This window comes from Pollachius pollachius, assembly GCF_949987615.1.
Source record: "Pollachius pollachius genome assembly, chromosome: 20".
NCBI classification, from domain to species: Eukaryota; Metazoa; Chordata; class Actinopteri; order Gadiformes; family Gadidae; genus Pollachius; species Pollachius pollachius.
Window position 1 is genome coordinate 11,462,551 of NC_136953.1, and position 26,258 is coordinate 11,488,808.

Sequence of the window (26,258 nt, forward strand, 5' to 3'; positions counted from 1 at the left end):
GCTCTGATGTCATTACTGCATTATGGCATTGCAAATGGTGTGGTTATTTCAGCCTTGTGTCATTATATAACCGGAATTCTATTTAAGATATAACATAAACTATAATGGGGAATATTATATAAGCTATACATATATATATATATATTACAGAATGGAATATATATATTAAAGGGGTACTATGTAAAACATTTGGATGGAGAGAGGAATATTACGTAAGGGTATAGGGTGTGATATATATATATATATATATGAATAGATTCATATCCTTGTAGTGGGTCAAAATTATATTGAAACAAAGCCGCTGGAAATTATTAATTTCTCCCCATCTTGTGGACTGCAAACATTAGATGAAATGGAACAAACAAGTAATGTCCTGTTGCGCGGGCCATCTATTTTCAGAGTTTCAAAAACCTACGTTACGAAGAGATTCACTAAATCCCCAGTTTGTTTCAAAAGGGATGAGAACGATGGGGGCAAAATTTCCGGAATAGCGTCCATCAAATGGCAGGCGTCAATTGCTTAGACGTCCTTCCTTTTCTCACCCATCTCATCAACACCTCAGACAACTTGTTTTCTCAAACACTGTTGAAGCAGCGAGAGTGAACCTTCTTAAAGAGACCCACACCCAAACGTGCTGATGTCAACGTCCACCATTGATGTCCATACCAATTGAGTGTGCAGTCTTTACACAACCCACTGCATATCTCGACAAGAACAACCTTTTGGACCCTCACCGTCAACGGAGACTGCCCTCTTTGCCGTCACAGAAAAACTTCACACTGCGGGAACAGCCCCCCTCCTCTGTGGTCATTCTGCTGGACCTTTAAGCAGTTTTTCGACACAGTGAACCCCCTGATCCTCCTCTCCACCCTTCGAGAACTGGGAGTCTCAAGGCTCTGCACTCTCCCTGTTCACATCCTACCTCAAGGGTCGCACTGACAGGGTCATTGAATGCAATGTAACCATTTCATTACATTGGTTATTAACATAGGTATTAAGAGAGCACAGAGAAAACACTTTATTCTTACAGTAAAAAATACAGTCATGGCAGTAGAGATAATCAATGATCACCAATCACGGAGGGTCTGTGTGACACCTGCAGTCACTATGACGACCAAAACAATCCGATGAGTTAAATAGGTTGTCCTGGCAACAGTATGTAAGAGAAATATGAACTTTGACCTGAGCAGGACCTCGGTGGCATCCTTCCTAGTGTGCTTCCTAGGTATGGTGCTTCCATGGTTGGCTCTTCCCAAGGTGGGTAGGTTGCTCCCTAGGTGGGTAGATTCAACAGCTTTTCGATTCCTGGTCTGAATTAGAAACAGCGATGTAACTTATGTGAATGGAGAGTGATATCTCAGCCAGACATGGCCAACAGCTAATCAATGAGAAAGGTTGTAGGAGAAGATATCAGATCAGGGCCTTGGAGTTTGACTAGTGTGCAGAATGGAGAAGCTTTTCAAAGGTGCTTGCTTCAGATTGTCAACACTTCCCTGACGAGAGAACACAGCTACAGTTCCTCTGGTTAAACACAGTTCACGCGCCGGTTAAAAAACACACCAGGTGTTGCTACAGTTCACCTGCTGGATAACAAACACAGTAGGTGTTCACATTAGAGTTAAATTGCTGGTCGGGTTTAAGCGGCAATCTTACTGATTGTCAATTGAGATTCAACCAATCAGTTGTTTGATCTGGGATAAAGTGGAGGGGTTATTTCTTTGGGAGAGGCTACAACTGTCTGTTAAAAGACGGTTGTAGTCAAAAAAGCTGTCAAAGAGCAGCTAGTGTCCATTGCTGACCCTCACCCTTGCGCGGGTGCAAACTGCTGTGCAACTACCGATGCTTCGATCAGATACACACACAAGGATGTGTGTGATAGACAGTGCAGCTAGTGTATGTTAGTCCCCATGATAAAGGTAGTCTCTATTGGTCCCCACGGTGCAGGTTGTCACTAGTGGTCCCCACGATGTAGCTAGTCTATGTTAGTCCCCATGATAAAGGTAGTCTCTAATGGTCCCCACGGTGCAGATTGTCACTAGTGGTCCCCACGATGCAGCTAGTCTATGTTAGTCCCCATGATAAAGGTAGTCTCTATTGGTCCCCACGGTGCAGTTTGTCACTAGTGGTCCCCACGATGCAGCTAGTGTATGTTAGTCCCCATGATAAAGGTAGTCTCTATTGGTCCCCACGGTGCAGTTTGTCACTAGTGGTCCCCACGATGCAGCTAGTGTATGTTAGTCCCCATGATAAAGGTAGTCTTTATTGGTCCCCACGGTGCAGGTTGTCACGAGTGGTCCCCACGGTGCAGCTAATGTTTTAAAGTCTCCATGTGGCTGGTAGTCTATACTGGTCCCCACAGTGCAGCTCAGCTATTCAGTGCACAGACAGCAGCAGGTTAAGTTGCATATTTCATTAACTTTATAATTAATCTGAATATATTTAAAGAGCCAGAGAACCCACTGTTTCAGATGGCTTCCGAACACTATTTGATTAACCTGACAATCAACTTGACTATCCTCCCACACCGTAGCCTTATACTTTATGTGTCCGGGAAGCCTAACCCTCGGACGCAGGTATTGAACAAACCGCTGCCCAGACGGAGCTCCACACATCGCCGGGTGGAGGTCGCCGGTCGTGACGTCTAGGGGCCTCAGAAAAGGCTCTCAGACTTCAGGCAAAGAACGCCACCTTGGTCGCAGCAGAGTGGAATGTGGACGATCATATAAGAAAATTGACAACGCTTAAAAACATTGTTTTTCTGTTTCCTTTGGGTTCACTGGCTCTTTAAAGTGATGGTCAGCAGAAATCAATAGTTAACTTATTTGTATGCAATTAAGGGTCATCAAGGTGTGCATAAAGGAATATACAGCCTGAAACACTTTGACATCATTATAAAACGTCTATTGCTGATGTACAAAGCGCCCCAGGTCCAATTTCACCTTTTTGTGCAGAATTTCCCTCTCATAGGTTACGTTGCTATGACATCCTCCACAAACAACTAGTGCATTCAAATGTGTGTGTGCGTGCGTGTGTGTATGCGTGTGTGTGTGTGTGTGTGTGTGTGTGTGTGTGTGTGTGTGTGTGTGTGTGTGTGTGTGTGTGTGTGTGCGTGCGTGTGTGTGTGTATGGATATATATACACACTAGTTAGTGTTCATTAGGCATGTGTCGGATGGTGTGGAAGATCCAGTCCATTTTGGTGCTCCAGCCTCCATGGTGAGCATCGTTCATCTGCTTGGTGAAATACTCCAATGCCTCCTGCTGGGTCTTCTCTATAGATTGAAAGACAGGTAGAGAGACAGACATGTAGAGGGTCAGACAGGTAGAGACAGTCGAGTAGAGAGATAGACAGGTATCCAGAGCTAGGGTCTCCCTGAGATAGAGACAGGTAGACGGATAGACATTTAGAGAGACAGGTAGAGAGACAGAAAGGTACCTAAAGCCAGGGTCTTCATGAGGTAGAGACAGGTAGAGAGACAGACAGGTAGACAGACAGGTAGAGGGACAGAGAGGTACCTAGAGCAAGGGTCTTCCTGAGGTAGAGACAGGTAGACAGAGAGAAAGGTAGCGAGACAGACACGTATCTAAGGCCATGGTCTTCTTGGAGGTACAGACAGGTGGAGAGACAGACAGGTAGAGGGACAGGTAGAGAGACAGACAGCTACCTAGAGCCAGGGTCTTCCTGAGGTAGGCGATGTCATCAAAGCTCTGCAGTTCAGGCATCCCGCAACCCAGCAGCAGTGAGAAGAGGTTGATGAAGAGACTGGCGTGCTGACGGATGGCCAGGTAAGCTTTGTAGCACATCTCCTGGAACCTGCATTATATAAACATCACATATGTACACATTATACATGGTAAATACCTAACATTACATGGTAGATATAGATGTAAGTGATACAGTTATACATATCAAACCCCCTGGTATATAATATATCTATATCTATATGTCTATCTGTCTGTCTGTCTTTCTATTGATAATGTAGATATACCTGCCAAACGCTCTGGTCTTGGTACACTCCTGGTATAGATAATATAGATATATATGGGTCTAGATATACCTGTCAAACTCTTTGGTCTTGGTACACTCCTGGTATAGATAATATAGATATATATGGGTCTAGATATACCTGTCAAACTCTCTGGTCTTGGTACACTCCTGGTATAGATAATATAGATATATATGGGTCTAGATATACCTGTCAAACTCTCTGGTCTTGGTACACTCCTGGCTGCCCTTGCTGATGACGAGAAGGAAGTCCTGAGTTAGGACGAAGGGAACTCTCTCTCTCTTGTAGCCAAACTTCTTCTTCTTGTGGTCAAGGAAGTGACCGAAGTCTATATGGAACAGCTGAGGCGAGAGAGGTAAGATCCAAGAGAGAGAGAGAGAGTAAGATGTCTTTAACCATGCTGAAAAAGATGGGACAGTGTGTATAATGGTGTGTAGTATATAGAGTGTGGTATAAAGTGTGTAGTATACAGTAGTGTGTCATAGTACCTGTCCGTTGTCTTTCACCATGATGTTAGAGTTGTGTCAGTGCCTGTTATAGTGTGTAGTTTATAGTGTGTCACAGTACCTGTCCGTTGTCTTTCACCATGATGTTAGAGTTGTGTCAGTGCCTGTTATAGTGTGTCATAGTACCTGTCCGTTGTCTTTCCCCATGATGTTAGAGTTGTGTCAGTGCCTGCTATAGTGTGTAGTTTATAGTGTGTCATAGTACCTGTCCGTTGTCTTTCACCATGATGTTAGAGTTGTGTCTGTCTCCGATGCCCAGGATGAAAGTGGCCACGCAGTAACCTGCACACGACCTTGTGAACAGGTCTATAGCTCGGTCATACCTAGACAGACAGGGAGGTAGACAGACAGGTTCACAGTTATAGACATGTTCTGGTGAACAGGCCTATAGATCTGTTACATCTGTGAAGAAAGACGGGTGGACATTCAGGTTGACAGAGAGACAGGTACGTACGCCTCTCCTCTGTTCTTGTCTTTGATCCAGTGGTGCAGGGTGTTGGAGTTGAACTGCAGCGCCCCCTTCAGGCCAGCCTTACACTGGATCTGCATGATGGTGTAGCTGTTCCTCACCACCTCTATGAGCCCCACGCAGTCTCCTATAGACAGGCAGCCGTACGGCAACATACTACACACAAATATGTATTCATTAATATACATACTACAGTCTCCTATACATACTGTATATCCTAAGTAATTCGTCAATTACAGAATATAAAGACAGCCAAACGGCAATAATACTCCCAGTGAGAAATTGAATCGGAGAGATGAAATCATGGATGCGCATTACTGTGGCCATACTTCCACAATACTTATGGAACAAGTCTGCAATACTTCCGGTGCCAGGTGATATGTGTTCTTACCGTAGGTCCAGTCCCTGGTTCTGCCAGATGTTCTCCATGATCTTAATGATCTGCAGAGTCAGCATGTCCTGACGTAGGTCTGCACCAGCACACATACCAATAACGTTAAAGCCAGTAGCCATTGATGGTGTTAGAAGAGACTAGAAGAGAGGGTTCCAGCTAGAAGATAGGGTTCTAGCTGTAACATTATAGGCTAGAAGAGAGGGTTCCAGCTAGAAGATAGGGTTCAAGCTGTAACAACAAAGGCTAGAAGAGAGGGTTCCAGCTAGAAGATAGGGTTCTAGCTGTAACATTATAGGCTAGAAGAGAGGGTTCCAGCTAGAAGATAGGGATCTAGATGGAACCTAGAGACTAGAAGGAAGGGTTCTTGGCGTACCGTCTCCGTTCTTGAAGATGACCTGGTTGTTGGTGAAGAGGAGCTCTGACATGATGTCCGGGTTCTCCCAGTTCAGCCACAGAGGCCTCTTGGCTGACGACATGATCCTGCACTCCTCCAGCCTGCAACACACACACAAACACACACACACACATTTAGAGTTGGGTCGAGTCAGTGACCTGGTCAGTCAGCTGGTTAGTTGGTTAGTTAGTTGGTTAGTACCTGAGGTTGCCCAGCTGGTGGACAGGGTTAAGAGGAGAGATGAATCCTTGCAGGGCATCCATGTAGTCCGGACGGGACATGTGTTCAACCAGGAACTTCATCTGAGTCTGGCAGCCAATCAGAACATAGACAGTGTTAGCCATACACAATACAGACGCTGTCAGACAATCAAAACACAGAGCTAATGATTATATATACAGGCAGACAGACGGACAGACAGACAGACGTTGACAGATAAGCAGACAGAATGACAGACAGAAAGACAGGTAGACGGACACCAGCAGACAGATACGACTGACATATGGACAGACAGACATACACAGGTATTCTGAAAGTTAGACAGACAGGCAGCTACACACAAGCAGACAGACAGAAAGATAAAGGTAGACAGACCCACACATCTATACACACACACACACACACACACACACACACACACACAGACAGACAGCAGACAGACAGACAGACAGACAGACAGATCCTACCTTCTGAGTCTCATCCTTCTTCTCTTGTTTCAGTGTGTCTGTCAGGTTCACAAGTTTATCCATAGCCTCTACCTACACACACACGCAAACACACACACAAGGTGTAAGATAACTTGCCAATTGTCTTCCCAGTTGTTGGTTATATATCTGACCAGGTGGTAGTTATCTTACTGTTCAGGTGTTGGTTACTTGTGTTACCAGGTGTTAGTTTCCTGTCTGACCAGGTGTTAGTTACCTGTCTGTTCAGGTGCTTCAGGTACATCCCACAGGATCTGCAGAACGCTTCAAGAAGCAAACCAAAACGACGCGACACTGTCTTGTTGTGCATTTCTGACCTATTCACACACACGTTCACACACACACACACACACACACACACACACACACACACGAACACAGACACACACAAACACACAAAAGGCAAATTTTCCTCAAGTTAAATCCACAGCTCCTCCTAGCTAAGTATTGAAGTGTCCCTGAGCAAGACCCCTAACTGCTCCCGACCAGACGGCTGTTTCCTTGCATGGTTGACCCCCCCCTTCTGTGAATTAATTTGGGAATGAATGGGTGTTTGAATGTAAGCATGTATGGGTGAATGTATCTATGAATGGGTGAATGTGTGTATGAATGTGAGTTTGATTAGATAGTGAATGTATGCATGAAAGGTTGCATTTATATGTGTATGAATGTGTGTATGAATGCGTGAATGAGTGAATGTGAGCATAATGCAAAGCGGTGTGAGTTGCGGAAGGCTAGAAATGCGCTACAAAGTGTCATAGCGCTGCTGTAATTCTTACTTGAGATGCCAGAAGAAGAAGTGTCCTATCCTCTGATTGGTCAAAGCTTTCTTGATCAGGAAGCGAGCCAGAGGGTTGTCCAGGTACATCTCATACTTCAGTACCTGGAAAATCGGTTGAGTTAGGGTCAGGGGATAAGGGTCAGGGTAAGTACCGGGACCAGCTGAAGAAGTGGTTTGGTTAGGAAAATGGGTTGGGGTCAGGGATAGTACCTGGACCAGCTGCAGCAGGTATTGTGACAGCTTGTCGTCACTCAGACCCTGGAGAAGGCAGCGTAGGGCGAACTCTCGGACAACGGGCTCAGGAAAGTTACAGTCCAACAGCTCCAAGGCAGACTCTGGCTGCATCAATGGCCAGTCCTTCAGCAGACAGTACATCTGGAGAGAGAGAGACCTATAGTAACAGTACATCTGGAGAGAGAGACCTTTAGTAACAGTGCATCTAGAGAGAGAGACCTTTAGTAACATACTAAAGGTCGTACTCTATCTAGAGAGAGACAGACCTGTGAGACTTCGTCTCTGGAGTTCCACTTGACAGACAGCAGCAGTTTGGGGAGAGACTCTGGGATATTAACACAGTAGTGTCTGGAGAGAGAGAGAGAGAGAGAGAGAGAGAGAGAGAGACTATTAACCTTAATGTCTATAGAAAGAAAGAGAGAATGGGAGTGGTAGCCTAGAGAACGAGAGGCGGGTAGAGAGACTAATAACCTTAATATCTAAAGAGGAAGAGAGAGAGGGAGAGAGAGTAAGCGAGGTCGGTAGGCTAAAGAGAGAGAGGCTGGTAGAGAGACTAATAACCTTGATATCTAAAGAGAGACTCTGACCTGTGTCTCCAGAGGAAGTCCTTCTCCTGCTCTGAGAGTTCATAGAGTGGGTCTTTAGAGCAAAGACTCTGGAGCTGCTCAACCTCGGCTGCGGACACACTCTGTAGTATAAAGACAGACACATAAATATATACATACACATATAAATACATACATATGTACATAAATGGATGAAGGATCGGATGTAAGTATGGCGTGTCATCTCCTTGATTCTATCCGTTACAATATATTATATAAGCCTATATTGTTGTAATATGTAAAAAAAGCCTGACAGTATATCAGACTGTTTTTCCTATCCCATTGAATGCAGATGCCGACGTGAACGGACACACACATTGAATGTGTAATAAAGACAGTATATATATATATATCATATGTAACACAGATTAATAATCCGTACCAGACAGTAGGTGAGGCCCAGCTCTCTGCTGATAGTCCAGTTGGCATGTTCTTCAATCTGTTGGTCGTCTGGAAATACAACCGTCTGGTTGAACCAGCAGAACTCCAACTCCACACAGGGAGTCTCCTGGAGGGGGAGAGACGGAGGAGGAGGGGAAAGAGGAGCAGGCAAGGAGAGGGAGGAGGGTAGAGAGAGAGAGAGAGAGAGAGAGAGAGAGAGAGAGAGAGAGAGAGAGAGAGAGAGAAGATGAGGAGGAAGAGAGAGGAGAGTCGGAGAGGGAGGGAGAGAAGGAAGAGGAGATAGAGAGATTAGGAGGAGTAGGAGGAGGAGGAGGGAAAGGAGAAAGAGAGCAAGTAGAGAAAGGAGCAAGAGAAGGAGGAGAGAGAGGAAGGAGAGGAGGGGGAGATGTTATTGCATAATGTGTGCAGATGTTTACTAAGCTCAGTTGTTGGTAATGTTCAAATAAACACCTTGTTGGGGTTGGAACCAGCGACTCCGATAGGGTTGAGCAGGTCCTCCAGCCCGTGGGGAACTGGCCAGAGACTCAGAGCCACCTTCCCACTCACCATGGTGTCCTTATAGTCAAACAGATTCACATTGCCCCATGCTAAAGGACAATGCTCCTAGAGAGACGCACAGAGCGAGAACAACATTAGTGCTACTAGTAGATCTAGATATCATTATCGTTATTAATATGAGTCATTCTTATAGGCATTAGTGGATCTAGGGGTCAGGGTCAACCGTCCTTCTAAACTACAGAACAACACCTTGTTAACATCTCCTTGTTTCCCACCTCCTTAGCTCCTTTCCTTCCCTTCACAGAGCAGATGGAGAGACAGAGTCTGGCTGAGCGAGGGATATCAGCCATGTAGATATCATAGGACAGCCACTCATTCCACCTGGGACAGAAATAGGAACACAGAGATGCAGATGATATAGAGAGAGACGTAGAGAGGCATAAGATACAGAGAGAATTAAAGAGAGCGAGACAGAGAGAAAGAGGGAGAGAGTAAGAGAGAGTGAGTGAGACAGTGAGAGAAGCAAGCAAGGTTATGTGATGGCTTAGTTATTTTCAGTTAGGTAAATAAACGAGTGTTTTAGGGTGTGTGTGTTTGTGTTTCCTAGGGTTAGAACAAAGGACCCTCTGTGTGTGTGCATGTGTGTGTGTGTGTAAGTGTGTGTGTGTGTGTGTGTGTGTGTGTGCGTGTGTGTTATCTGGGGTTAGAGAAGGGGCCTGTGTGTGTGTGTCTGTGTGTGTTACCTGGAGATAGAGCAGGGAACCCTGTGTGTGTGTTTTTCTTTGTATGTGGCTTTGTAACTTTGTGTGTGTGTGTGTGTGTGTGTGTGTGTGTGTGTGTGTGTGTGTGTGTGTGTGTGTGTGTTACCTGGGGTTAGAGCAGGGGACCCTCTGTGTGTTGACATTGTCACAAAGTGGTTCTCCACCGTGATAAATACCGGTCCTCACATAAATCTACAAACACACAAAGACACACATACACACATACACACACACACACACACACACACACACATACAAACAAATCAACAGGAGGGTTAGCTGAGGGCTAGCTTTGTTTTAGCTCAGCGCTAGCTATGTTAAGTTGACGCAGGGTAAGGGTAGGGCTACCTTGTCGATGTCTCGGATGTTGACGTTAACGTAGGTGGCACAGAGCAGCCTGACCCTCAGCAGGTTGTTGAAGGCCCACAGACTCCTGGGAGGAGAGGTAGGGTCTCCCCCTGGACATGGAGATGGCTGGGGGGTCCTGCGACTATGAATGACCAACACGTAACATCACCATTATAATCACTACAACAATAACATACCCATTATCATCGCAGTAATAACTTAAACCATTATAACCACTGCAAGAGCTGACTGGCAGTAGCATGGCATGGCGAAGCCTGACACTGGAAGCTGACTGGCTTGCTTACCTGTAGCAGTGCATGACAAAGCCTGACGCTGGAAGCTGATTGGCTTGTTTACCTGTAGCAGTGCATGACAAAGCCTGACGCTGGAAGCTGATTGGCTTGTTTACCTGTAGCAGTGCATGACAAAGCCTGACACTGGAAGCTGATTGGCTTGTTTACCTGTACGAGGGCATGACAAAGCCTGACTCTGGCAGCTGGGAGTACAGGCTCTCCTTGGAGACCAGCATAAGGTGAGGAAGACGACCCACAGTTATACAGGACCTGATGTACTGCAGACAGACAGGTAGACATACAGGTAAACTGTTACACAGGACCTGATGTACTTTAGACGGGCAGGTAGACAATCATTATAACGAGTGTTACAGGACATGATGTAATGCAGACAGACAGGTAGACAGACAGGTGCAGTGTTATACAGGACCAAATGTACTGCAGACAGACAGGTAGACATACAGGCAGACTGTTATACAGTACCTGATGTACTGCAGACAGACAGGTAGACAGACAGGTGGACTTTTATACAGGACCTTATGTACTGCAGACAGGAAGGTAGACAGACAGGTAGACTGTTATACAGGGTGTGATGTAATGCAGATAGACAGGTAGACAGTTAAACATGGCCTGATGTGCAACAGGAAGACAGTTAAACAGACAGGTCGAAGGTTAAACAGGACCTGTGGTACTGCAGACAGACAGGTACACACTAAAGTACACTATTATACAAGACCTGATGTACTGAGACAGGTGGACAGATTGACAGAGAAGACGACAGACAGAGAGACCGACAAGTAGGTAGACAGGTAGAAAAAATGGAGAGACTGGTAAACAGATACACAGAGTACACAGACAGGTATGCATTAGTGATGGGTCGATCGCGAACGAATCCCGAAGGTGAATGACGAGAACTTATTCCCAAAACAAGAGAACTCTTTTTCTTTTTTTTAAACATATAACAAAAATATGGCACGTAAATAAAATATACAAACAAACAGAGTTTCGTCTCCCCGCGACCTTATATTGAATGAGTCTAAAACGTTCTCATCGATTCAGCCAATGAGAGCAGGTAGCAATCGTGTTGCCATGGCCCATGGGTAAACAAATGATAAGGCACCGCAACACAAGTTAACTAACGATCGCTGTAGGCTTCAATATCATGCAAGCACTTTACCTACCATTACGAGTCTCGTTTGGTCTAGTTGCTAGCGTGCTTCACTGCTTATTAGCGCTACTTGGAAAACGCCATTTAATTCTTACTGCGTCCCGTTATGTATTAAGGATATTTATGAAAAAAAAGGCACGTATTTGCTTTATATATATGCTTAATATTTACACTTAACCTGGGTAATTTCGCCAGAACATTAGAAAGTAGTAGGCTACATGCATGTTGATTAACATTTATTCCATAATTTCCGATTTCCTGGCAAATGACGTAACAGACTTAACGAACGAATCAAACAAACGAATCAAACGAACGAATCAAACGAACGAATCGTGATAGTGAACGGAACTGAAAGAACTGATTCCCGGAAAAGAATCGTTTTGTCCATCCCTGCATACAGAGAGACTGGCAGAACAACAAATGGTTTCCTACCTTGTACTGACTTAGAGGGTACTTCTCCAAGAGATACTCGTCGCATCCACACACCTAGAGACAGACAGGTAGAGACAAACAGGTAGAAACAGACAAGCAGAAAAAACAGAGAGACAGAGAGACAGACAGACCATTAGTATCAGTCCTTCCCCCAGAAAATGTCTTAGCCAAAATGGTCAAGGAGTGGGGGAGGTCTCCGTTTTAATTCCATTCAAAAAGCTTTAAGGCACGACCACTGTTACTAATGCATTATTTATCTTTATGTTTTCTTTCCCTAAGAGAGTTTTCTACTTTGTTAATGCATAATAATTAATTTTTAAAAATGCGGCCGCCTTAACAATAGGGTTAAGGTAAAGCCTTAACAATACAGTGCTGGGGGAAACACTGAGTATGTTATGTCCCTGTTACTCAAGGACAGACAGAAAGACAGACAGACCTTTAGTATGTAATGTCCCTGGTACACCAGGACAAACAGACACTCGACTCTGCATAGCTACCCAGCCCCTTCCGGCCACCATTGTATGTTGTACGTCCTGGCACTTAATGTACACACTTATTGTACACACTTAATCTACATGGCACTTATTCATAGCACTTAATTGTGTAGCATCTGCAGTAGCTGCTATCACTGCTGTACACGGGCAATGGGTTAGCCTAGCGATTGTAAGTACTTGCACTTGGTTCTATGAACATCTTTACTGTACCGACAGCGATATATTGTTTCACTTCTTATGACAAATGTACTTATTGTAAGTTCCATTGGATAAAAGCGTCTGCTAAATGCCCTAAATGTAAATGTCAACGTAACAGACAGGTAGACAGGCAGACAGACAGACCTTCAGTATGTCCTGACCCTTGTACTCCAGGACAGACAGACAGACAGACAGGCAGACAGACCTTCAGTATGTACTGTCCCTGGTACTCCAGGACAGACAGACAGACAGGCAGACAGACCTTCAGTATGTACTGTCCCTGGTACTCCAGGACAGACAGACAGCCAGACAGACAGGCAGACAGACCTTCAGTATGTACTGTCCCTGGTACTCCAGGACAGACAGACAGACAGACAGACAGACAGACAGACAGACAGACAGACAGACAGACAGGCAAACAGACCTTCAGTATGTACTATCCCTGGTACTCCAGGACAGACAGACAGACAGACAGACAGACAGACAGACAGACAGACAGACAGACAGACAGGCAGACAGACCTTCAGTATGTACTGTCCCTGGTACTCCAGGACAGACAGACAGACAGGCAGACAGGCAGACAGACCTTCAGTATGTACTGTCCCTGGTACTCCAGGACACACAGTCTCAGCTGCTGGGCTGACAGGTGCATGGAGCGAGTCTTCTTCCTGATAGACTCCGCTATCAGCTGCTCTGGCAGACTGTCGTGGCTCACCTACACACACACACACACACACACACACACACACACACATATATATTTACGTAAATATATACACACACAAACATGTACATCATAGGCAAGCAAAGTGCTCTGCCACAGATTTAACAGTGTAGCATTACCTTCAGAGTGTATTTCTGTTTAGAGTTGGATGGACTAACAATCACCCAGATGGTAACCATCAGCCTTCCTGCAAACAGAGAAGAAGATTAGCTATAGAACATAGAACCATCACCATAGAATCATAGAAGAGAGAGGATTAACCATAGAACATAGAACCATTACCATAGAATCATAGAAGAGAGAGGATTAACCATATAAAATAGAACCATAACCATAGAAGAGAGAGCATTAACCATAGAACCTTAACCATAGAATCATAGGAGAGGGAGGATTAACCATAGAACATAGAACCATTACCATAGAATCATAGAAGGGAGATTAACCATAGAACATAGAACCATTACCATAGAATCCTTGAAGAGAGAGGATTAACCATATAAAATAGAACCATAACCATAGAGCCATAGAAGAGAGAGCATTAACCATATAACCTTAGCAATAGAGTCATTGAAGAGAGAGGATTAATCATAGAACAGAGAACCATAACCATAGAATCATCAAAGAGAGAGGATTAATCATATAACAGAGAACCATACCAATAGAGCAATAGAAGAGAGAGGATAAATCATGGACGGAGAGATTAGATGGGCGGAGGTCTCTACGTTAGGGTTATACCCTTGTCTAGTTTGTAGTAGATGTGCTGGGGTAGTTCGGGGGAGGACTCTACGTTGGGGGGGTACACGTAGAGGGCCAGGCTAGGAGCCCCCCCGGCCTCCCGCTCCTCCATGGCCTCTCTGCACACGCTCAGTATTGACCGACGGAAGTCCTGCACCTCCGGGTCCTTCACCAGCTCAAACTCACACACGGGCATCCCGATGGCAAAACCTGCAGGCACACACAGGCACACACGCACACACACACACATACAAACACACACACACAGGTTAGAACTATATTCCAGCTCAAATTAACACAGGCTACCCTCTATATACCAACTTGCTGCCAGTGCTTTAATGACTACATCCTTCTAAAAAGGGAATAAAACAAATGACTTCTAGGAAAACGTTGGAACTTGAGACCAGACTACACTCTCGCTTTAGAAGAGTTAACGGGACCTGTTGGCATAATGCCTCCATGAGTCAGGACGAATATCTCTGTAACAAAACAGGAAACCCTGCATACCTCCACCCCTGGCACTACACGGCGTCCGACACTCTTCCCCCAGAATTTGGCTATCGCATTGTCGAACTTCCAAGATCGCTATATTACAGGTGTGTGTGTGTGTGTGTGTGTTTGCGCGTAGGCATGTCTGTGTTCGGACCTATCTCCCTGTTGAGAATCTTCTCCTCCCTGTTCCCCAGCGGCTCGATGACCTTGAGGATGGGGTGGAAAAGGCGAAGGTCACACAGACGCCGCGCCTCGTCGTAAAACTCCTCCCTCTCCGCCTCCTGGGTCACGCCCACAAAGATGTAGCACGACTCCTCCTGACCAATCACACAACAGATTCAGGTAGGGAATCCCACAACCAGCCAATCAGTGTGTATAAATCCCTGCAGTAGATGGTAGATTAGGGTGCATCGTTACCTGAAGAAGATGGTAGAGCGGGTACTTCCTGGCTTCAGTAAAGAGTTGCTGTTTGATGTTGGCCAGAGGGGCCTCTCGTAGACACTCCAGACTCACCAGCATTCCTGTTGTACAATAACATATTACTATGATAATACTATACCATTCTAATACTACTATTGTACTATAAAACTATTATGCTACTATATACTATTATAATACACAAGTAGTAGTAGTACTATAATAACACGATACTGTTATAACACTATAATGCTATTATAATGCTATAATACACAACTGGAGATGTAGCTGTGGCTACATTCCCCAATGTAGCGTGACAGCAACGTGACACCCAGGCGGTGTCGCGTTGCTGTCACGCCTCGGACGTGATCGACAAGTACACAGCGGGACCCTGCAGCAGTGTGGCCAGGTCGCGTTGACGTTGCAGACCCTTGGATGTGTCGCTTAGGAGCCGCTGTCGCCCGACCACGGACAGGCCTTTAGAAGAAGACCTGAGCGGCCCATACAGCCCAAACGGTGTGCTGCACGTTCTGAGTTCAGCACCAGCCGAATTGTTTTTAGTGTTTGTTCAAAATGTTCATGCCAGACCCACATAGAGATGTTTGGTCTGGGAACACTCCATTGGCACGGCTCAATCCAAGGGGTGGGATAAACGGTTGTCTCTCAAATCCATTTTCCAGACCGTTTGGGTTCATACACAGAGAGCGCATAGGCACCAAAGCACAAGGGGGCACTAAAGCATTTGCAAACACGAATACACATGAACCAAATCCAGAAACGGAAATGCAAGGCCGAGTTCCTTTGGATACATTGAAAAAGTAATAAATATACATTCTGATAAAGATGTTGCAAAATCACTGAAATGCGCTGCTGAAAAGCGGTTGATGTATCACAAACAACTGAAAATAGTGTTTGGATTTTGCCGGGTGCATATACGATGACTTGGCACAAGCCCACGCAGAGAGCTCCGACGCAATGCTAAGCTCTAATACGTATGCGGTCTTTGCACCCTTAGAGTATTACGAGTATAGAAGGAGTATTAGGTTACCGTTGGGGAGGCAGCAGTCTACCAGGATGCGGGGGGGCATGAGGTGGAGCCCCCACAGCTCCCCGGATGATGGCTTCGGGACCATGGCAACCCCCGATGATTGTTCTCCTCCTTCAGCTTTCTACCTACAGACAGACACAGACAGATAGATAAATACTGATCCCAAGGGGGAAATTAAAAAAAAAACTCCTCCCCGTCGGGGAATTGAACCCCGGTCTCCCGCGTGACAGGCGGGGATACTGACCACTATACTAACGAGGAGCTGTGAGGAAAGCAGAGAGACAGACTCGTAACCCACATTCATGACCTGTCTCTGTACTTTCTAATTCTTACCGGCTCTTTAATGAGGTGCCCTTATCCTTTCTAACCCCTACCTGCTCTTAAATTACCTGTCTCTATACTTTCTAACCCCTACCTGCTCTTTAATGACCCGTCTCTATACTTTGTAACCCCTTTCTGCTCCTTCATGACCTGTTTCTGCACCTTAGACTTGTCTCTGTACTGTCTAACCCCTACCGTCTTCTTATTGACCAGTCTCTATATTCACTGTTTAACTCCTCCTCTTTAATGACCTATTTCTGTATTCAATATATATTACCTACTCTATGACCCTTTTCTATACTGTCTAACCCCTGCATGCTATTTAATGACTTGTCTCTGTATTCACTGCCTAACCATTACCTCCTATTTAATGACCTATCTCTGTATTCCCTTTGTAACCCCTACCTGTCCCTTAATGAAGTCTATTTACTGTCTAACCCTATCTTCTTAATAAGCAGTCTCTATACTTTTCTACCCCTAACTGCTCCTTGATGACACATCTATGTATTCACTTTCTAACACAGGGATAATCAAATGATGGCCCACAGGTCCAATCTGGCACCTGGGATACTTTCTTATGGCCCCTGGAACACATTCCATATCTCAGCATAATTTTTTTAAATTATATATATATTTTAAACATTGAAAATGTAAATGTGTTCACCTTTATGCTTTCATTTTTAAATGAGTCCAGTGAATTACAGTATATATATAACTATATGCCAAATTATTTCTATATCTATTCATAACTATATACCCCATTATTTATTAAACTATAAACCAAAACAGAACCACAACGGGTTTCGTTTTCCATGAGCTCAGACTAGGATATGGTCTCCATGACAACAGGAGCATCGCGATTACTACGGGTTGACTCCAAGAGAGGGTTAGAGCGAGTAAAGAGAGCGAGGGGGTGAGAGGATTAAAGAAAGCGAGGGTCAGGGGGGTAAGGAAACAGAAGGTTAGAGGAGCGATGAGAAAGGGGGTTAACGGAAGAGGAGTAAAGATAGAGGGTTAGAGGAGTTTAAAGGGGGGTGGTTAAGAGAGAGCGAGGGTTAGATGATAATAGTTGGGAGTTACATGAGATGGGTAAAAAGAGCAAGTAAAGAGAGCGAGGGAAAGAGTAATGAGAGGGTAGATAAAAGAGAGATAAAGGAACTGCTCACTCACCTGGGCCCGCGACAACGGCTCCGTCAAGCGAGTGTCCCCCGTAGCCCAGCTGCAAAGCAGCGAGAGCCCGGGTCATCAGCCGCTCCTACCGGTCCCGGTTCAAACGGTCCGTCAGTCAAACCGCACCGTTCTCCCGCGATTCAGACCGAAAGGGCCACACCGGGGCGACCCGCGTGAGGTTGTCAGATCGGATGGAAGGTTCGTCAGCGATGCACCGCGAGCTGTCACTGTCTCACTTGGTCACTGTGACTACCGGCAGTCAGTTGTTCATCTCTTGCGACGACGGGGCGCGTGAGAGCAGCCAGGAGAACAATAGGGGTGGGGGGGGCATCCTGTCAGTCACCTCTTAAAGGGGTCGCGTCGCCCTTTCACAACGGCGCTCTTTATTATAATTATATTACTAATAAGTATAATATTCATGGGAAAATTCAATATTATACTGTACATATATTATTATTTATGGCACCTATATTATTATCATAATAGTGCTAGCATTAATTATTATTATTATCTAAATATAAACGTATTAATAATAGCATCCCAATTCTTATAATATAAATTACATGCATTGTATTGTAATAATAATCCATATAATATAAATATACTAATATGAATGGCATATATTATAAATGTCAAAATATTTAGACACAAAGGAGTTATCAGGAACCCTAATCCAGTTTTTGAAAGAACAGATTTACCCCTCCCCACACAAACATATGCACACAAACACACTCTAAGGATTACATTCAGGATTCAATCTTTGTTGTTTTCACTGACCTGCTGTTCACCGTGTGTCTGTAGGTCTTTTTGTCTGTTTACTGAACTGCTGTTCTGTTAGCTGTTTTATTAATAGCTGTTTTATTATTTTTACGGAGGCTGTTCACTGTGTGTTTGTGTTTATTCTGTTTACTATGCTGTGCATTCTGTGGGTTATACTGTTTACTGAGGTACTGTTTATTCTATCTTCACTGAGGTGCTGTTCATCCTGTGTGTGTGCGTGTGTTTGTATGTGTGTGTTATATTCTACGTTTACTGTGGTGCTGTTCATCCTGTTTGTGCGTATGTGTTGTATTCTATCTTTACTGAGGTGCTGTTCACTGTTTTATTCTGTTTACTGAAGAGCTGTTCACCCTGTGTGTTTCATTCTATTTGTGTATTTTACGTGTGTGTCTGCGTTTTCAGTGCAGATGTGTATTTTCTATGTGTTTACGTTCAGCTGTTTCGGATGTGTTGGTGTGTTTTGTGTGTCCGTGTTCCTGTATGTCGGTGTGTATGTGACTTCCTGTCTGTGTCGATAGTTTGTTTTTCAATGGAGACTTCCCTTTCCTTCTTTTCTTTCCCTTTCTCTATTCATCATAAAAGAAAGCTGTTAGGTTTGACGTGAACGAGTGTGTATCAGACGGTTAGACAGACCAGGACCTTCAGGTGGTGGATACCTGTATACCATCTTACCAGAAATGTTGACTATTTTACTGTATCAAACTAGATGCTGAGCACAGGACCTCCAGGTGATGGATACCTGTAGAGTAGAAAAACTTACAAGACACTTTGACTATTAACCAGATCAAGCTAGATGTTTAGAACAGGATTTCCAGCTGATGGTTACTTGAAGAGTACACTAGCTTACCAGACATGTTGACTATTAAGACCAAACTAGATGTCAAGATCAGGCCCTCCAGGTGATGGTTACCTGTCGAGTAGACTCAATTACCGGACACAAATGTATGTATGTTTGTGTGTGAGTGTGACTGTGTGTGTGTTTGTCTCCAAAGGGAACCAGGGTGGAGGGTCTTAAGCCATTGTTCATCTTTTCCTGTTGTTTAAACCTCATGGACAAGCCTGTGTGTGTGTGTGTGTGTGTGTGTGTGTGTGTGTGTGTGTGTGTGTGTGAGTGAGCCAGTGAGTCACTGTTTTTGGATATCAACCAGTTTTGTTAAATGAATCTACATTTATTATCTTGCAACTGCAGTTGGACAAAAACATGTGCACTCTAAACAAGCAGAACAATATTTCTAGTATTTAAAGTATACCAATATAAATATGATAAGAGAACATTAAAAAGTTGGCCCTAAAAAACTTGTGAAACAAACGTATCCTCTTAAAACCAGAGCTTCCTTCTATAAGCTGCTCCACTAAGAGCCTTGACCTGGCACCAGTCCATACAACAACAAATAACATACTACAGGCAACACACCAACCAATAAAAGTCTCTATTGATCCTCAACACAACTTCAAATTAGAAGTCCCTATGCTTCCTCAGCACAACATAATATTAGAAGTCCCTATTCTTCAACACAACGTAAGATTAGAAGTTCCTATTCTTCCTCAACATAACAAAAAGAAAAGTTGCTATTCTTCCTCAGCAGAACAAATACAAGTCCCATCTACTCCTCTTCAAACATAGAGTACCTACTTATTTTATCCTCTCCATCTCTTCCCCCTTTCTCGGTACCTTCCATCATCCTTTCCTCATCGGCTCTCTTCTTACCAATGCTAACCTCTCCATTTCTTAGTGAGGAAGTAATTATCTCCATCTTGTCTCTTCTTTCCAACGCTCTCTCTCATTGCGGTCTTCCTCATCCTTTCTTTCTGTCTCTTCTGGTAATGATTTTCGGAAGATGCTACGGAAACAGCAAAAACATGTCATCCCGCTTGATCCACCTCATTTAGCATTGTTAACACCTAAATACATTAGGCTGGTAAACCGTATCAGCTACCTTATTTGATGGCTAGCTGTATCCGCTACCTCATTAAGCATGGTTTACCATATCGGCTACCTCCTATGGTTAGACAAGGTAGCCGAAATACTTAAAATCCCTGTTTTCTAATAGGCTGTGGAACTGCTTACGAACACAGTGAGTTTGTCAGAGTACAACATAGTCATCATGATGTGTGGGCTGTCCTTAATTATGCAAGTCCCCGTGTCATTCACCTTGTATTATTGAGCAATAGCAGGCAGCGGTTTATCTGGTGGTGGAGAGTGATTCCGACAAAAAAAATGTAATTGGTCTAGTATTGAGTTAGAGTGCTTCAACGATTTCAGGCATGAAATTGGATGAGATGTAACCCTATTGGGCAATAGCACTCCTTCGATGTACTACCTCCAAAAATGGTCGTTTCTGCCACTGACGGGCTGAGATTGTTATTATGTGTCTGACCACATTATAGAAAAGATCCCTGCAGAGAAACAAAAACCTTTTCTTTACCTTTTCGCTTGTCCGCGTGTTATTGTTTCTAACCAAGTCTCCCCCAAGCAGCAGGGGGAAACCTCAGTGAGGGTTGGAGAAGAGAGGGACGGCAAGACTTTGTTTTTCTAGACTTCGGAGTGCGTAGCTTAGTGTTATCTAAAAGTTTTGGGTGAAGTAGAGTTGAGATTGTTATGACAATAGGAAAATTTCCGACACTTCAGTGACTTTTCCTGAGCAGGCCTGGTTAGACACAATAACGGATGGATCAAGCGAAATGTAAAGAAAAAGCATTATTCTCTGTAAGGATCCTTTCAATAATGTTGTCAGACGCTAACAATAACAATCTGAACCCGTCAGTGGTATAAGCACTTTCAGAACACGTAGTATAGCGTACATTGACGCTACTTTCAAGAAAAAAGATTTCAGCTTCAAGAACGTTTTTTGTCAAATGCACATGCCAGGATTTACAGTGAAACGAAAGTTGGAATGCTTACAGGACAGTGCAAAAACAGTAACTTGCATTTAAGCATTTACAATTTAAAGAAGGTCCAAATATTTTAATGTAAAGTAGCAACGCTATGTGCAATAGGTGTAGATAGAAATAAAGGATCTGTAAGAATGGATGTAAAACTGTGTGTGTGTGTGTGCCTGCATGTGTGGGTGTCTGGTGATCAGTATAAACAGTCCTGATGGCTTGGAGAAAGACGCTGTCTCATTCTCTCTGTTTTTGCTGTGTGACTGCGGAGGCGCTTGCCTGACCACAGCAGCTGAAACACTTTGCTGTTGAAAGGGTGAGGATCCTTCACGATCCTCCAGGCTCTGGTTCTGTACCTCATGCTGTATAAGTCATGCAGGAGGGGGGGGAGGGGGGTGTAGTTGCAATAGTTGCGCTCAGCTGAACTCACTTTTACTCTCCGAAGAACTAAAGGATCCTGAGGGAGTCTGACTTTCCTCAGCTGCCTGAGGTGATAAAGGCGCTGCCTTGCCTTTCTCACCAGTGTCCGTGTGGGCTGACCATGTCAGAACCTCTGTTATGGAGGCTCCCAGGTATTAATAACTGCTGACCCTCTCCACAGTAGGCCCATTAATGCACAGTGATGTGTGCATCCCCGGCTTTTCTGTTGTGCTCTCCTTTATTCCACAATCAGCTCCTTGGTTTTGGTGACATTCATTAGGAAGCCGTTGTCCTGGCACTAGGGTCACAGGTCGGCCACTTCCTCCACATAGGGCTTCTCATCGTTGTCAGAGATCAGGCCCACTACCACCACCACTGTGTTATCCACAAACGTGCTGATGGAGTTGGAGCTGAACCTGGCGACACGATTATGTGTGTGCAGAGACTCCAGTAGGTGCTGAGGATGCAACCCTGTGGTGATCCTGTGTTCAGGAGGTCCACGATCCAGGCACCAGCTTATTTTCCAGAGGATGGACATTGGCATTAAGGATTCTGCACAACAGCTGACTGTAGGCTTGAGCTCTCGGTCTGTCCCGAATGCTGCAATGTATTTACGCAATGTTTTCTCCTTTGTTTCCACAGAGACGATTCTCCACTGTTATTGTTGTGGCCTTCTCGTATAACCTCATTCGGTCACCATGGCTCGGGGTTTATGCCCAGAATGTGTGCGGCGGCCGTAGGGTGTCAGCCCAAGGGGTCATTGTTGTTTTGAGAAAAGATATAAAGAATAAATACAATAATTTAAAAAATGCCTAATCTCTGTGAAGCTGCCACGATGTCGACCACACGGGGCCGCGCCATAGGGAAATACTAGGGTAACAATGCTACCTGTTTCGCTGCTGCAATGGCTGAAGCTCTCTCGCTCAATACTTGACCAATTTAAAATATGGTTGCACAGATTAGTCACTTAGACCCAAATAGATGGGAAAATACGGTCTAGGTTGGAAAATCCCTAATTAATCCTTTAATATATCAACAAAAATAAATTAAATCCGATCTTACAATGTGTCCCTATTATTTGATGACTGAAAAATCAGCATTGAGAAAAGTACAGGTAGGGCTGCAGGCCTCGACATTAACGGCTGAGCTTATTCCAACAGTCCAAACCATATCATTCTGTGACTAAAACTCGCAAACAACAACTTAAGAAGAAACGTCCCCTTTTCTTTTAACAACCAAAAATGTTTTCAAAAAAGTTTTACCTTTGTGATTTTTGTCCACAAAGTTGATTCTGATCGCATAAAGCCACCATAAACAGATAATCCAGTGTCTGGGCCAAATTTTGCAACTAAATATGGTGTTTACAATCAATGACTAAGAGAAGGTTTCTTAAGAAAAAGGTAAATTGCCTTCAATCAGAAAACATGTTCTTCAGCGCAATCTAGTGGCCATATGTGTATTTGCAAGTGTTTGGCTTGGTGCATTCGATTATATTTGCCCTGAACTTTAAATAGAGGTGTAAAGTATAAAAATTGTAAGATATCTACCTTTATTTGTGTCTCATAGTAAGACAGCGCTCCCAACTGATAATTGGCACATTATCGCCCTTGCAGTTGTGGAGATATACTCTATTTACTTTGGGTACGTTCTTTCCTGAAAAAGACTTTTCCCCTGATATCGAAAATGGTATAGAATATCAATATTTTTCCAGGTATAGTATCAAAGTTAGAAAATCCAGTATCGTGACTGACAACACTACTAGAAACGCGATTGTGATTATTCAGTTAGAGCTACAAGAAACGTGAAAGTTAAAAAAGACATATCTTTGCTACTACCTCTGACATTTAGTTATGTACATTTGCATAAAATCATGCAGGTCTACATATAACCGGGCGATAGTTTTAATAGGTTGCAACGGTGGACTCAAATCACTTCATGGCACGATGTGACCGTTCGATAAATAAGTAAACAAAGACAAGTTTGTTATTTTTTAAACACAACATGTGTGGAAGCTAACATTCAGCTTTAGTCTGAGCTAGGATGAGTTTTCTGAGACCCCAAAACCAGGCCAGGTGCCTGGCAAAAAGAGGCCCATTCACGTTTCTGATTATAATTTGGGCAAGTGAACATCACATTCGGGCAAGTTGAACATGACCTGTACTTGCCCGATGGGCAAGTGCTTTTGAAACCTAAATGTCAACCCCTGGGCTGGCCAGGTGTTAAAACTAAAACTACAGCGTGTAAAAGAAATTGCAAAATATGATGAAAGTCCAGAAACCACCCATTAGCATGGGTCCACTAAACGAACATACCCTATGGTGCATGCTTCTACAGAGTGAGGAGGTGAAGAGAAAGGGTGTGAAACAGAGAGAGATAGACGGGGTTCTGCCCAGAGAATGCAATAGTTGCACTGCGCCAACATTCAAACCAGGGCTGACGGCAGGCAGACATTAAGTTGACTTCATTGTTTTATCATTGTTTTTGCTGATTACATTTTAGGTCTTGATCTGTGTAACATAAAATGGGTTGCACGCTACGCTGGGTGCTAGTTTTTGAGCAGTGCTGGAAGTTATAGTACGGCTCTATGGCCGTGCCGGTGTGAGTGCCCCAATTGGAAAAAAAGAACCACTTAAGTTTAAATTAAGAAACACTGCTACCCTCACACAACATGTGAGGGTACTTCAAATTAGCATACAACAAAGGTAGTCTGTACATTGTGTAAAGTTTCAATGAAATTCCACCACAGCACTAGCACTATTCAAGAGCATGCGAAGAAAAAACACAGACACACTATTCTGGATGAAGGGTCACCAGAAAATAAAAAAAAAACACTGTAACTGGAGTCTATTACCTAATTATGTTATGTTGTTATTTGTAAGTAGAGCTCATTGATTATTTTCAACTCATTGAGGGAATTTCCCCCTCGTTTAAACGTTGAAATAAATACTTCTACCCCACTGAGCAAGATGGCAAAAAAAGTTATTTCCCCCTCAACCATCTTACACTTAGAAAGTATTTTGTAAACTCTTCTGTTGAAAGAACACTTGGTGTCTTGATATGTTATGAATCTATTTTTATGTGCTTTTGTGTTACTTGTGTTTTTTTATGTCAATAAATATCAATACCGCACTATTCATGAACAATAACGCAATTTCATATCTGTATCTTTCTGTGGATTGTTACATCTCTACTGTATATAAATATGTATAACCTTATTGAGAGTTCTCCTCTTCAAGTCCTCCACTCTTTCCCTTTTCTTCTCTTCGTCCCCTCCTCCGTTCTGCAACTCTTGCTTTTATCACTCTCTCTTTCTCTCCTCTTCTTCTGTCTCCCTGGAGAACCAAAGAGAAGATGTTACATCAGCTGTTACATCAGCGTATATATTTTAGATTTAAACAGATTTTTGTCATCAGACTTTAGGAAGGCTGGCTTGGAACATGTTTCCGGAAAAACAATGAGCCTGACAACTCAAATCATATCAACATCTATATGACATAACTCTGCATGACACTGAATCTGATTCACATAGTGATCCATCTGGTAACCTGGCCGGTAACAACTTATTGATCAGTATTTTATCTGATCATCAACATATTAATCAGTATGATATCTGACCATCATATTGATAAGGCTGATATCTAACAATCAACATATTGATCAGTCTGATATTTGACACTCAATATATTGATCCGTCTGATATCTGATTATCAACATATTGATCTGTCTGATATCTGACCAAAATATTGATCTGGCTAATATCTGACCAAAATATTGATCGGGCAAATATCTGACATTAACATATTGATCAGTTTGATAACTATCAACATATTGATCAGTCCAATATCTGATTATCACTGACCTCTCTGCTTTGAACTCCCATCTTTTGTCTAAAACACATGAATACAAACCACACTGTTAGCAACCAACGGTTGTATGTGGGTAAATAAGTCAGTGAGTGAGTGTGTGGGTTATACCTTTTTATTGGTCTGCACCCAATTGATATTATTACTATCCAAAACCTCATGTACAGCTTCTACAAACACAGACACAGCAAGAATGGCAATCTTGTGTTTCTAGAAACATCGGAACCGTTCTACCACACTGAAAACACGTTAGTATAATTTTTACATGATATCCCTTAAAAGGCTGTGTGTGCGTGTTTGTGTGCTTGTGTGTGTGTGTGTGTACCTGCTAGGTCAGAGTCCTCTGAACTTTCCCTATCAGACACGAAGCGACTCAGGAAACCGAACATGTCTATCCTCCTCTGTGAGACATGGACATAGAGTGACAGACAGATTAAGACAAACAGACCACAACTCCTCCACAAGTTACCTTCTCTGATAGAGACATCAACACAAACAGAGAGATAGAGACAGCTTTATACAGGCAAGTACATACTATTAGAGTTTCTTTTTGGACCCGTGCTGCCATGGCTACAGCTTTTTTCAGTTTTTCCATGTGTCGCTTCTGAGACGGCATCTGACATGACAACACATATTACACACAGAATGTTACAGTGAAAGGTTTGTTGCATGGTAGGCACTTTATAAGGATTGCCTTGTTATGTTCCAGTGATTGGTA

The 26,258-nt window shown here is 43.6% G+C and overlaps 1 protein-coding gene across 1 annotated transcript; it reads right to left on the reverse strand.

Annotated features, from left to right (window-relative positions):
• Window positions 1–1,713: 1,713 nt before the first annotated feature.
• Window positions 1,714–25,940, reverse strand: LOC307090909 (phosphatidylinositol 4,5-bisphosphate 3-kinase catalytic subunit alpha isoform). Its single transcript, XM_079757715.1, has 32 exons — window positions 25,866–25,940; window positions 25,652–25,710; window positions 25,537–25,564; window positions 24,889–25,009; window positions 17,595–17,867; window positions 16,104–16,228; window positions 15,056–15,159; window positions 14,793–14,955; window positions 14,147–14,356; window positions 13,531–13,598; window positions 13,274–13,402; window positions 11,996–12,049; window positions 10,564–10,673; window positions 10,103–10,244; window positions 9,861–9,946; window positions 9,269–9,374; window positions 8,946–9,098; window positions 8,476–8,601; window positions 8,076–8,176; window positions 7,755–7,836; window positions 7,465–7,629; window positions 7,253–7,356; window positions 6,691–6,790; window positions 6,456–6,527; window positions 5,971–6,077; window positions 5,749–5,870; window positions 5,373–5,451; window positions 4,967–5,137; window positions 4,718–4,835; window positions 4,196–4,347; window positions 3,665–3,813; window positions 1,714–3,271 (listed from the first exon to the last, which is right to left on the reverse strand). Exons 6-32 carry the CDS (start codon window positions 16,186–16,188, stop codon window positions 3,147–3,149), a joined length of 3,183 nt encoding a protein of 1,060 aa, XP_079613841.1. The 5' UTR covers window positions 16,189–16,228; window positions 17,595–17,867; window positions 24,889–25,009; window positions 25,537–25,564; window positions 25,652–25,710; window positions 25,866–25,940; the 3' UTR covers window positions 1,714–3,146.
• Window positions 25,941–26,258: the final 318 nt, after the last annotated feature.

What these genes read in the sequence shown, in the direction of transcription:
- LOC307090909 (XM_079757715.1), bottom strand. Translation starts at nt 16,188, where the DNA reads ATGGTCCCGAAGCCATCATCCGGGGAGCTGTGGGGGCTCCACCTCATG. An exon ending in AACCAGGGACTGGACCTACG is followed by an intron (nt 5,138 to 5,372) that starts GTAAGAACACAT and finishes ATTTGTGTGTAG; the next exon opens with TATGTTGCCGTACGGCTGCC. An exon ending in TGGTGAAAGACAACGGACAG is followed by an intron (nt 4,348 to 4,717) that starts GTACTATGACAC and finishes CTCTCGCCTCAG; the next exon opens with CTGTTCCATATAGACTTCGG.